The 14690-nt window shown below is 33.9% G+C and overlaps 1 protein-coding gene across 1 annotated transcript; it reads left to right on the top strand.

The window, feature by feature from the left end:
• The first annotated feature begins 560 nt into the window (after positions 1-560).
• Positions 561-8634, top strand: LOC106142312 (zinc finger protein ZFP2). The gene is made up of 2 exons (XM_013344030.2): positions 561-799; positions 5657-8634. Exon 2 carries the CDS (start codon positions 5704-5706, stop codon positions 6268-6270), a length of 567 nt encoding a protein of 188 aa, XP_013199484.1. The 5' UTR covers positions 561-799; positions 5657-5703; the 3' UTR covers positions 6271-8634.
• The last annotated feature ends 6056 nt before the right edge of the window (positions 8635-14690 follow it).

Raw genomic sequence — 14690 nt, forward strand, 5'->3', positions numbered from 1 at the left:
GCAAATATTTCTCTTCGGATTCATATAAATGTTGATTCTCACGTCCTTCCCGATATTGTAAACAGAACCCATATTTTTTATGAAATAAATTTAATTTTAGTAGGTCTATGCTAAATATGTTCTGTTAGCAGATGTGTATGTATTTAAGTCAACTTATAGATACTTATTCAGACTTCAGTAATTTGCATAATATGTTTAGCTTTTAGTTGCTTAAGTAGGTCGTTTTTTAGGTATCTACATTTTGAATCCATATATAGGTACCTTACTACAAACATAACTACTAACTGAATATTACAATATAAGTAGGTATATGTAGTAAGTAGAATGATGAACATGAAATGCTATATCACCTATCACGATTTGACGTGCTGAGCTGATTACCAGACCTGGCGGTTTTATTAAGCAGAGCCAGCATTATAGATACAAAAATGTGTCATTAAAAAAAGATGCACCCGCTGTCGCGCAAACCGGCGCAAGCGCAGGCTTCCACATGCGTCGGAGTGCAATTCGCGGCGCTACAGGTGCGCGGGGGCGGCCGTCAGATCAGTCGAACGCGGGCCGCGACACGAGTAAGACGTGTGTTGTGATAAATTTAGAAGCCGGTGCGCGGGGGCGCACAGACCGGTCGGCGGTCGCACGCCCGACCCGACGACCTTACGTACCGTTCACCGTACGCACCTACACTTTTGCTAAACCAAGTGCATCCACAAACACACATTCGCGAATTGTGAGAAACGATTTTGGATAGATGCATCGGATTCCTGACTCTGGAAAGTGCATTTTGAACGTTTTGAATCATGTACGTAGCTATTCACAGTGTTATTTTGAAGTTAACTATAGATCAAGTAGGTATTCTGTGCGGAGATCCGTGCTGACAGGGTTATATTTTGTAATGTTGTTGGTTTTAAACTTTTTATCACAAGTAAAAAAGAATTCAAAGAAGACAATACCTATACTTACCTTCCACCTGCCCAAAAAGAATACAGTATTAAATAAGAATTCATTAAACATACAATTTAACATTTACAACAAGATTAAACAGATAATATGGTGAAACCATAGCGGATTTCAGATTTATCACAGAATAAAATTATACCTGATAATATAATTTATAAGCCTTAATTCAATGTGCGCTCAGATATTGCAAAATAAAAATCTTAATTAAAAAAAGAATATACCTACTTGGTTCTTAACTAGGCATACTTTCGCTGAATTTACAAATAGCGGGTAGCTTACAACGTCATGTCACCTTAATAATCAAAACAGTAAACAATGATTATCTAAAATGCAACTGCTGCACAAAAAATGCAACCTAACCTAATCTTTATAACAATACAATTTTTGGGATACCTAAGCAAAAGTGGTAGGTAGAACTACCTACCAACAATTAGTTCAGTAGATAGGGTAATACAAACAGCTAAACATTTTAACAATAAACCAAACTGTCGATAAATCCTGAAAGAAAGACATTGGGTCAATAAGTTACGTAAACTTTACCTAATTATAAATTATTTGTTCTACTTCAAAATATCTAAAAAGAATAGCATCATACAAACAATGGCGGATTTGTGACATAAAAATCGGAAAGTGATGTAATATGACCAAATCAAGATACTACAGAAAATGGAAAAGCAACTAACTAACAGTTCTATGATCTACGTTTGGACTTCATTATCAATTATCTCAAAGCCGAAACCAAACAATATACCTTGGTAGCTATGTATACCTATATATATATGGGATGGTTCCCATCTCAACTAAATGCAAAAGTAAGTTTATTTGTTTGTTTGTTACCTCTTCACGTGTTAACAACTGAATTAATCTTCTTAAAATATCACATACACCTACATAATTAGTAGTCTGGAGAAGGACATAGGGTATCAATTCCGTGGGATTTGCGAAATACCTGTATTGTTTTGTAGGTGGCGCTAAATTTGTCGCTTTTTTGTAAATTCACGAGGGCGAAGGTGCGGATAATGGCTAGTATCTAATAGTAGAGTACACAAGTCATTAATGGCTGATAATTTTAATGCAAGATATAAATTAAAAGAAAAAAAAAACAAATTAATCAAAGAATCTTTGCTCCTGAAAGAATTCTTTTTCGTATGTTTCCTAGTTGTTTTGTTTCAGTTGTCGTTAGATCGTATCTCTGTTTTGTTTTCCAGACTTTCAAGAAAACAAAACAGTACGATGTCACAAAATAAATATACCTAATGTATCTACAATTTTCAATCAACGCTGTTATATACAAATAACCTAGATTTGGTGTTTTAAAAAGATAAGTACCTACTTACTTACCTAAGTTTGAGAATCCTTGTTGTTTATAGAATATTTTATACAGTACCTATTAAGTAAGTAGGTAGGTAGGTATTACATATAATTAATAGTTTATAAAGAAGAAATTTTATATAAAATTATACTTATTCAAACTATTACAAGCTAAGGACACTTTTCATTAAATTAACTTAAAAATGTTAAAAGAAATTAATCAGATATTTTTAAATCTAAGTGTAATTCTGTATAAGGAGCTCATTGCTCTGCATCTAAAAATATATTTCTCATAAATTATGATATTATCTCTTTCTGAAATCGAAATGTATTTACGATTGCTTTCTCAGTAGAATCATACAAAAAGATTTTATAAAGTTAGAAAGCGGTCACCGACGCGCAACTTGGAAATAAAATAAAAATAAAAAAAACACAAAACATTTGAATACGATCTTTAAAAGATCTTGTCAAAGTATCTTTCGAAGTCATAGTAATGTTTGTCTGTAAAGTTTCTTTTAAAATACTAAATCTACTTAAACGTACTTACTTGATTTCTTTGATGTCACAAAAAGTAGGTAAAGTATTTACTAACACATAAAAGAAGATAAAAACCGGCTAAGTGCGAGTCGGACTCGCGCACGATGGGTTCCGTACCATCATCACGTTTGTTACTTAAATTTTTAATTTTTTAATATTCACGTTTATTGAGAAATCTAATATGAAGAAATACCAAATGCCATGCCATTTCTTGAGTTTTTATAACAACGCCATCTAGCGCCAATCGGTCCACGGTCCACTCCTTATAAGTTCAAAGAAATTAATAAAAAGGCGTTGTCGATAAACAAAATACGCTCTTCTGCTGAAGACTGTCGAAACACTTCATAAAAAGTAAAACTTGGACATGGAAATAAACTGTAGATGATCTTGGGATGAAGTAAAACTGCATTTTGGTTTAACTTGAAACTGGCACTGCAATGTAATAAACGGATGAACGTATTTATAAATTAACTAGAGGCCGCCCGCGACTTCGTCCGCATGGAAACCCTATCAATCCCGCGGGAACTCTGAGATAAAAAGTAGCCTATGTGTTATTCTGGGTCTTCAGCTACCTACATACCAAATTTCATGGTAATCGGTTCAGGAGTTTTTGCGTGAAAGAGTAACAAACATCCATACATCCATACAAACTTTCGCCTTTATAATAGTAGTAGGATTGTATAACAATTTGGTTCTATTATAGATACCTATGTTCTAGTTATAAAATTGCAAAAAAGAATCCAATGCGCAGTTTAAAATTTTCTTGTTCTTTTTTTATAACTTGCCAGTTATGACACATTGTAAACAAAAAAATAATAATTTACTTTATTGTTATTTAATTATTAATTTTGGAAGGTAATAAACAATTAAATGTTCTGTGAATATTTTTCCCGATCTTAATATTGGGCAAAACATATGAAAAAATCACGTTTATTTATATGGACACTTAAAAATAAATATGTACCTACTTATGGATCATCCCAAAAGCTTTGTAAGTACACAATAGCCAGGTAACACAAAGCTCTATTGAAAGCACTTACACTAGCCCATCTGGCCATAGGGTGGACCATAATCCAGAAACCAGTCTGCTACCCTCACCATAAATTAAATAGATAACAAAAGTGTCACTCATAATTGCAAGTAATCGTACGATCATAGAGAAATGAGATAATGTATTAAAAATAATATATGTAATATTTGTTAGTGAAATTATGTTCCCTTTGCTTAAATAAATTTATTTATTCATTGTAATTAATTTATATATATTTTAAAAGTATATGTAGTTTAAAATTAAAGTGCTCAAGGACGTTGATTTACTTTTACGCAATAATAAATATGGGGTTGTTCATACTTTTAATATATTGTAATTTTGACTTTTTATTATTTGACTACATCTCAATTTGTTATAAATATTTATATATAAGATATAAATATTTTTCTACGTACTAACTTACATAGGTTAGTAGGTATTCTTCTTTTTTTTTTTAATAAGACAACCTTTTATTGCATATTTTTTTTTAATTTAGTGTTGATACACGAAAAAGAAAATTTTTAAAAATAAAACACACTCAAAAGACACTGAAGTAATTTAAAAAATTCTTAATAATTAAAAATAAATATTTAATTATTACCGTAAGTATAAGTTACGATACAGTTTCAATTCTATACGCTCATTATTTTTCTCTTCCGCTGTACCGCCTCTTTTGCATTGGCAAAAAACCGTTCAGTTTCTTTATAATCAAACATTAGGGGGCCTTAAGAAACCGTGGCACCCTATTGGTCCAGGGATTTCGATAAACTCACCAATCGCAGCCCCGGGATAACCTTAAGATGGGGACAGATGCGGCAAAGGTGCAACATTATCTGTTTACTTAATATTTTACCAATTTGTTAAAAACGCAAAAAGTAACATCACCTGCCATTGATTTATTTATGATTTATTTGTACATATATATATATTTTTTTTTTCAATAATATTTTATAAATTAACTGTTCACTTTCGAGTTTGACTTGTTCGAGTTTGATTTTAAAACGATTATACGTTTTAAAATATGTTTTCAATATAATTAAGTTATTAAAATTTCATACCTACCTAAAACTTCAGAAGTATGAAATATAACTTAATATTTTGAAAAGATTTGAGCAAAATTTATACGATATCTTCTTGCCTACCTAACACCCACCACAACAGCTTTTGTAATATTAGGTACTTATATGTATTACCTCGCAGCAAAAAGAAAAACGTAAACAAGAAATAATCAGTACGGAGAAATAACAATTAACGTGTGTTTTTATGAAAGTATGTTTATAACATGGATATATTTTTCTTTTATCATATTACACCCAAATAAGGGCAAAATAAAAACAATTACTCGATAGTATGGAATATGAAGGAGGGAGGAAGGGGGGTCAGATTTCCACGGCATTCAACGTGGAACAGTAACTGTAATTACCCGTATCAAAATTCAGCAAGTAAACATTATTTTCGTTACAAAATATTGTATTCGAATTAATAGTTAATTAATAAGTAGTAGGTATATAGTCTGTTGATAATTAATTTTATATGAATCCTGATAAATATAAATTTATTATTTTATAATATTATTTACAAACCAGATTTTAAATAATCTACTTCACTTTTGATGAAAAACTGCTATTAATAATTATAAATACTTATAAACAATTTATTATAAATATAAATACACATATCAATGTTAATATGCTTATAATAAAAATATTTATAGGTATATACTTTAAATATTGTAAAGATACTTATTAATGTTAGGTAAGCCATGAACATTTATTACTTAAATAATAAAATATGTATTAAGCAATGCATGTATTGTTGCAGGCTGGAGCCCACCGCTGGCGAGCACCGAGCTCGCGCACGGCCGTAGCATGGCCGAGGTGTCGGCGCCGACCAGCCCGCGCCACCTCCACAAACGGAGGCGGCTGTCCCGGCTCCTCGACAAACTAGCCGTCCAAATGAGGAACAACAACCACTACCCTCCCCCGCGCTGGCTGCTGCTCGACCAGCACAAAGAACAAGACGAGGCGCCCCTCGATCTGTCAATCAAATCAGACGTCCCGGACGGCCAGGCGTTCGCTTGCGGCGCATGCGGCCAGTCATTCGCTGTCCACGACCGGCTCGCGAAACACGTGGCATCTAGACACCGCAACAGAGCGTCCGAGGCCGTACGCGCGTACGAGTGCGAAGTATGCAGTCGCAGGTTCGCCCGGTCTGATATGCTGACGCGGCACGCGAGGCTCCACAGCGGCATCAAACCGTACACTTGCACGGCGTGCGGACAGGTGTTCTCCCGATCGGATCACCTCGCCACGCACCAAAGGACCCACACCGGAGAGAAGCCGTACCGGTGTCCGTCTTGCCCCTACGCCGCCTGTCGCCGAGATATGATCACGCGACACATGAGGACGCACTCGCGACGCTCCCAGCCAGCTTGAAGCTGTCACATTCCGCGTCCGATCGACTTCTCAAGACTGCCTTCATTCCAAAGTTCCGGCGTGAGTCAGCCGCAGCGCGGTAAGACATATCTCCTTGCGAGCGCGAGACTTCATCTCTTGCAACTGCTTGCTCAGCGAAGTCCTGCTCCGCGCAAAGCGATATGTTTACCTTAAGGGAATTCAATATTGCTGTTCTATTCATTTTATTTTTTGTAGTTTTTAAATATTCTATGTTTATTATTTTATTGATTATTTTTTGGTATATAATTGAGGAGTATGCGGCATTGCTTTAAGCATTTGCCAAAAATTCAAAACTTATCAGGATCTTACTTAAAAAACAACAAATTTCCGGAATCTCTACATTTTACTTAATCGTTTATTACTTTAATTTTTAATTTGAACTGGTACTTTTTATTATTGTTTTTAAAGAAACTGTTATAATTATTTCCTAGCCGCTGTTATCATATGCTTTAGATTTGTATCGTTCGGTGTTATGTAGTTATAAAAAAGTAGGTTGTTAGGGGTGCGTGTATTTTATTTTTGAATAGATTTTTCATTTTGTGCCAAAATAATGTTAAGGTCATATAGTACTCGTAGGGTAGGCTTTATGCGTAGGTCTAAGTAGGCATTCCGTGGCCTTTTCTTTGGAGACGAGCCTCGACTCGATTAGTTTACTCCTTCATGACGCTTCTTAATGTAGTTATCATGTCGCATTTCTTACCTATAATATCCTTATATGTACCTACTTACATAGATCATAAGTCTTAATAGAATTTTTTGGGTATAATCCAAAAAATTCTAAATTTATAAACTGTATACTGTACCTAAGTACTTTTATATTTTTCAATATTTTTTAAACTATTAATGTAGCTTCCTTTGTTTTTACTTTTTGGCAAAACGTAATACCTACAATGCGTCCAGCCGTAAAAAAAAGTCAATATAAATTAATTATACTAACAAGAATTTGATTCAATATGACAATTTTGTACGATCTAAATTTCAAAAAGTTATGTTTCGTTATTTTGTAGTAATTTAAAAGACATTCTGTTTAGTTAATACAATAATAATATTTTCTGCAATGTAAGACTTTTAATTCACTCAGAGGTAGACAACGCATCGACAAGTTAAAAATAAGCAGGTCCTTTTTAAGAATAATATCAGTTCCTCTCTTTCTGAATAAATAATATTAAAACTGTGCAAATATTTCTGAATGTCAATATTTAATTTTAAAATTTAAACATTATTTTATGTCTCATTAACTTTTGCTTGACTTTAAAATACTGATACTTACGTATTTCAATTTTATCGTCAAAATTTTACGTTGCAATTATAAATGATATCGGTCATATTTTATTCACAGAATCATTTCAATAAGAAATTCAGTCGCTTTGTTTTTAATTTGTTTTATTAAAGAAGAATGTTATACGTATTAAAAAAAAAAATTACTTTTTTTTATATTGGCCAAGAAATAATAAAAGAGATGAAAAAATATAACCGTTACAGGCTATGTAGTAAGCGTGAACTTTCATATAACTTATTCATACCTAATCTCTATTTCACTTTGACAAAATGAAACTCCAGTTAAATGAAGCATGGATATGAACCTAAAATAATAATTAATTAAAACTTACAAAACCTACATGCAAGCCTGAAGGATAACGTGGCTTTTTAAACACTGGCGTTAGCTCTGTCCTACTCATCTGTATAATTAAGGTATAATTTTTGTTTACTTTAATTACTTATAAGCTTAAGCTTGGTTAAGTTCCAAATAGAATAAGTTGTTTTTTTTTAAATACAAACAATTATTTAAGTCATATTATTATGTCTTGTCCTGTATTTGTTATTGTACTTAATATTATTTGGTAGAAATATAAGCAGTAGTAACCACTAAATACCAAAATTTATATAATATTCAAATAACTGGCCAATCCGGTATTGTAACGTAATTTCAATAGAATTAAGTGATACAAATCCAATCATTTTAATCTCATACATATGTAATAATTAGAGGCTTTTAATGGGTACCTTTTATTGAAAAGAATAAGTACTACTTACGTAATACAACCACAAAGGTAGAACTTTTATTTTCATGCATGGAACCCTTATGACATTACACTACATATTTAATCTATACCTACTTAGTTCAATAAGAAAAAATGGCGTCGTCATTTCTTAATTTGGAATTACATTTAGGTTTTTGAAGTGTTTTTCTAAATCTTATACGAAACTGTTTTTTTTATTATTATTTTAGATTTAAGTGTTGTATAATTTATTGGTTTTCAAGTTTTTCAACTAGTCCATGAAAGAGGACATTTAAGTTTTAGTACTGTGATAAAGTTTTTGTTACTTAAGACTACTGTGTTTAGACGATGCATTTTAACGTCATTCTTCATTAAATAAATGTGAAAGAAAAAAATAAAAATTTATTTTATTTCATTATACTATAGAATATACACAGATTCGAATATAGGTAGGTATATATGTCGTGAAAGGCAACTAAGGGATAAGCTTATAAACTTGGGATTACTCTTGGCGATGGGCGAAAAACCTTTCATTATTTGAATCTCAATTCCATCATAAAGCCATATAGGTTATTATGTAGATGAGCGTGGCCTTTCAGCTTTTTCAAGACTATTGGCTCTGTCAACACCGCAAGGAATATAGACATGATATATGTATGTATGAATATATTATTATACGGCCAAGCGCAAGTCAGACTCACGAAAGGTTGTACACGTATAAACCATTATAATTTTCATCAAAATTATCTTATATCTACCTAAATATCAGAATGAAAATTTTGCTGATAGAACACTATTTTGGAAGTAAATAATATACAAAATATTGTCATGGTAAAAAAAAAACATTATTGCAACCCCTATAGATATCATTAACCTAACGAGTATGGAGTAGGAGTATGTTCTTTTTTCAAAATTCTAGAGTATTATCTTCGTTATTTTTTCTAGAACCGTCTATAAGAAAAAAATCTTTTATTACAAAATCCTAAGAACATGATCTAGATGCACAATTTTTTATAGCGGACTTCGGGTAAGGTGCTGAATCAAGAGTTCCAGATAATCTATTAGGTACCTATTCGATTACATAAGACTACCTACCTACTTATAATATGTATACATATACATCTATGTATTTATCGCAGACGTAAAGCTTGTTCAAAAATTAAATCCTTAATTTACTTAAATCCGAAAGTTGTACAACATGTAAAAAAAAAAATAAAATAAAATAAATCGTTGCAAAATGAATAATTGAATATAAGTATTAAAATTATTGAAAACATATTACATAAAAGTTAAAGGATTTTTTATATAACTAATTGAATTTGTTCTGCATCGTTGAATAATTTGCGTAGGTGCGAGTATGCAATATCGCATTCAGGTAAATCAAAGCTGCCCCAGTACCATGGCACGCGCGACGCCATTTTTTCCCGCGCGAAAAACTATCGCTGTCCCGTTTCACGTCATAATAAAGAGCGAAACAGCGATAGATTTTCGCGCAGTAAAAATGGCGTCGTGCGTGCCGTGGTACGGGGCTGTAGTACGTTAAAGCAAATAATAAATAATACCTAACTATTAATGTACAGAATGGACATTCACATCATCTTGTTCTAATGATGCTTTACCTTACTCAGGCGCAAAAGTAGAGAGAGGAGATGGGTGAGTGATGAAAGTATTCGCTTATAACCCACAGTTTCGCCCGCGCGAATTAAGCACCACATTCATTCATACATATGGTCACGTCTATATCCCTTGCGGGGTAGACAGAGCCAACAGTCTTGAAGAGACTGAATGGCCACGTTCAGCTATTTGGCTTAATGATAAGTAGAATTGAGATTCAAATAGTGACAGGTTGCTAACCCATCGCCTAAAAAATAGTCCCAAGTTTGTAAGCCTATCCCTTAGTCGCCTTTTACGACATCCATGGGAAAGAGATGGGGTGGTCCTCTTCTTTTTTGTATTGGTGCCGGGAACCACACGGCACCACTTACATAAGAATACAGAATTTTAGTTTTAACCGGGATGAATAGTATCCTATGTACGCATAATTTCAAGAAGCTTGGTTCACTAGATAACGCGTGAAGAGAAAACAAAGAAAGAAATAAAATTACTTCCGCATTTTGTGTAATACATACATACAGTCACGTCTACATCCCTTGTGAGGCAAACAGTGCCAAAAGATTTGAAAAGATAGGCCACGTTCAGCTCATTGGCTTAATGATAGAATTGAGTTAATGTAAGTAATACCTATTAGTTTAGAGATTTTCTGTCGAAATAAAAAATTAAAATCTTTACAAGAAAAAATACGAATGAGTCGCAGGCTGGTTAAAATTATAACATATGAATGGTGCCCTATGTCCTTCTCCATACTCTGAACTATATCTATACATATGTATATCCGAAATTTCAAGAAGATTCGTTGTGTAAGTAGATAACGCGTGAAAAGAAAACAAACAAACAAACTTACTTTCGCATTTATAATTTTACTATGATTTTTTATACTACGGAGAGTGGGCAGCTCACTTATCCTAGGTGTTCCGAGGTGTGGAGTGCCCCGGGGCATAGACTGTCGGTGACATGCATAGACTACATAGACTTTTTCCATAGATATAGCAGGGGGGACAAACCCGATTAATTAACAGCAGGCGGCAGACCTGCGAAGCCAGCCCAACGCCTAACTTAACTACATTATATATACATACATACCTACATATAGTCACGTCTATATCCCTTACGGGGTAGACAGAGCCAATAGTCCCGAAATGACTGAATGGCCACGTTCAGCTACTCGGCTTAATGATTGTATTGAAATCCAAATAGTGACAGGTTGCTAGCCCGTTGCCTAAAAAAAGGATCGCAATTTTATAAGCCTATCCCTTAGTCGCCTTTTACGACATCCATGGGAAAGAGATGGAGTGGTCGTATTTTTTTTTGTATTGGTGCCGGGAACCACACGGCACATTTATAAAGACAATTTTTTTTATTAATACTTAGCTGTCCAGGAGACATAGTTCGCGTGGAAAGTTGAATCACCGCATCTACTTTAATTATTCAGTACAGGAGTACTTCCGGCCTGTAATCCCTTGCGGGGTAGACAGAGCCAACGGTCTCGAAAAGACTGAAAGGGCACGTTCAGCTGTAGGTATGGTTCAATTGTGGAATTGAGATTCAAATAGTGACAGTTTGCTTAGCCCATCGCCTTAAAGAAGAATTCCAAGTTTATGAGCCTATCTCTTAGTTGCCTTTTTCGACATCCATAGAAATGAGATTTAGTGGTTCTATTATTTTTTTTATTGATGCGATGTCGAGAACCACACGGCAAGTAAAATATAATAGGAACTCTTTTTTGTTGTACATGGCTATAGATAGAGACGTGATTATCTATACTAATATTATAAAGCTGAAGAGTTTGTTTGTTTTTTTATTTGTTTGTTTGAACGCGCTAATCTCAGGAACTACTAGTTCGAATTGAAAAATTCTTTTTGTGTTGAATAGACCATTTATCGATCGCTTTAGGATATATAACATCACGCTGCAACTTTTAGGAGCGAAGAAATAATGGAAAATGTGAAAAAAACGGGGGAAATTATTCATCCTTGAAGGCTTTAATGATGCCCAAAATAACTATTTCACGGGCACAGCTAGTGTTAGATAATGAGTCGAAAATGAATGAAATGAATGATTATGTGTAGATAGTTGTGTTGATGTTTATCCTCCAATGCACGGTAATTTTATTACCACCCTTTACAAATTTCATCGGTCAGACAGACAGACAACCAACGTATTGGTATCGGCTTTGCGAGCTATCGCATTAGTTAGTTACATTACTCTCAGATGTGCCGTCTAGTTTCAGGTAATTAAATAAAATACATACATACAATCACGTCTATATCCCTTGCGGGGTAGACAGAACCGAAAGTCTTGAAAAGACTGATACAGCTGTTTGACTTAATGATAGAATTGTGATTCAAATAGTGACAGGTTGCTAACACATCACCTAAAAGAAGAATCCCAAGTTTATAAACCTATCCCTTATTCGCCTTTTACGACACCCATGGGAATGAGATGGAGTGGTCCTACATATACTTAGAACCTAACCTAATAACATAACCATTAGGTTATGTAATGTTATTTAATGGGATTTTATTAAGGTTCTATGTGTTACCATTAGGTAGGTAACACATAGAACCTTAATAAAATCCCATTACATCAAAACCTACATACATACATATGGTCACGTCTATATCCCTTACTAGGTAGACAGAGCCAAAAGTTTTGAAAAGACTGAATGGCCACGTTCTGATGTTATTATAGAATTGAGATTCAAATAAGTAGTGACAGTTGCTAGCACATCACAAAACAATAAATAAATAAATATATACTGGACAAATTACACAGATTGAGTTAGCCTCGAAGTAAGTTCGAGACTTTATTTACGAGATACTAACTCAACGATACTATATTTAATAATAAATACTTAAATAGATAAACATCCAAGACCCAGGCCAATCAGAAAAAGTTCTTTTCGCATCATGCCTTGGCCGGGATTCGAACCCGGGACCTCCGATGTCACAGACAAGCGTAGGTACTACCGCTGCGCCACAGAGGCCAAAATACAGAAATGAAAATTAAATGTAGTTGCTAGCCTACGTATTGAATTTCTAGAATTTGAAGCAATAATATTCCTTGAATAGAATGTGTTAACAATAGGTCTATCTATGTAGGCACAGTTTGTGCGCGTATTCTACCCTCCCGAGGTGCCGGAATTAATTAATCCTTTACTTATTATACAAGAAACATACATACATAAAATCACGCCTCTTTCCCGGAGGGGTAGGCAGAGACTACCTCATATAATACAAGAAATATTTGTATAATATAATACCTATATATACATATTTATACTCGAGTTTTCGAAAAACGGCATTATCGATTCCGTTGAAATTTGAAGTATAGGTGCACGTTGGGGCAATTACTTGACCCAGCTTAGGTCTCACGTCCGGGAAAAATAATTTTTCCGCTCCGCTTGGTCACCCAGGTACTTATTATTACCATGTCATGCTATGCAGGTGTACCTATAAAAATATATAGATGAAGCGAAAAAAGTATGCAGGGATCATGGCAAGTGCAAAGAAGTGGTGTCTGCCTACCCCTCCGAGAAAGAGGTGTGATTTTATGTACTTATGTAAATACGCCAGAAAATGATATTACGATAAAAGGTGTAATAACATCATTAAAGTAATTCCTGTTGCTTTCTGACTCTGGAGGTCAGTCCGGGACCCTCCTGTGACTACAATGGAATTAGGTTTTCACATGAAGCTACCCCCGTCTGACCTGAGATTATAATGAAGGTATAGTCAACTGCAAAAAATCATGCGACGTGACCCCTTTTCAAACAAACTAAAATTATGATGATTTCAATTCTAATTCTAGATTTGGATAGTTGTGAAGTTGACGTTGTTGAGAAAAATTCTGCAGTGCAGTTTGTTACCGCTTCTTTAACACTGACGCTTTGGAAACGGTAGTGAACCTACTTAGTTATAATTAATTTATTCGACGTCAACCAATGTTGTGAAACCAAAATATACGATGACAATGATAAAGTGATGATTGAAATTTTGAAATTGAATTTGAAAAGCAAGTCTTTTGTTTGCCGTCGACTGTACCGTATAATCTGGTACCCAAATACAGTGCATACAATTATGCTCGCATAGGTACCTAACGAAGCCGTTCGATGAAATCTCCCCAAAATCGCCCCTACCCTACTATACCTCGTTATAAATCTGGAAGCTAAGTACCAAAATTGCACTAGACGTACCCTAAGCTTTAAGTTCTATTCTATACCTAAAAGTATAGCACCTAAAATAGCGCTTGGAACTATAATTTATGTTGGGAAAAGATAAATTATCTATAGGTACCTACCAAAACAAAAAGAAGTATGGGGTCTTAGCAAAGATGTTCCTAGTCTCCGCCTACCGCTCCGGGAAAGAGGCATAATTACATGCATATGAAATGTCTACCAAGGTACCAACATAAATAAATATCACGTATTCATCCCTTACTTTCAGCTGGCTTTTGCATGAAAATGAGATTCATAAAATGACAGACTAGGTAACTATTATATATGTTTTTTTTTCAATGAATTGATATATAAGGTATCTACAAAGAGATACGTAAAACTTTTAAAATATATTTTCAACGTTTAAATTTTCCTTACTGTTTCGTGTCACGAACGAAGCTATTATATGTGTTACATACATACGATTACATAAATTAAATATTATGTTCTTTCTCTCTCTCTCTCTCTTTCTCTCTCTCTCTCTGTTTAAAGTCAACTGAAAAGTAAGAAAGGATAGAAATATCAAATATTATTATATCAGAGGAAAAATTACCAATATAAATATG

The sequence above is a fragment of the Amyelois transitella genome, chromosome Z (genome assembly GCF_032362555.1).
Source record: "Amyelois transitella isolate CPQ chromosome Z, ilAmyTran1.1, whole genome shotgun sequence".
NCBI classification, from domain to species: Eukaryota; Metazoa; Arthropoda; class Insecta; order Lepidoptera; family Pyralidae; genus Amyelois; species Amyelois transitella.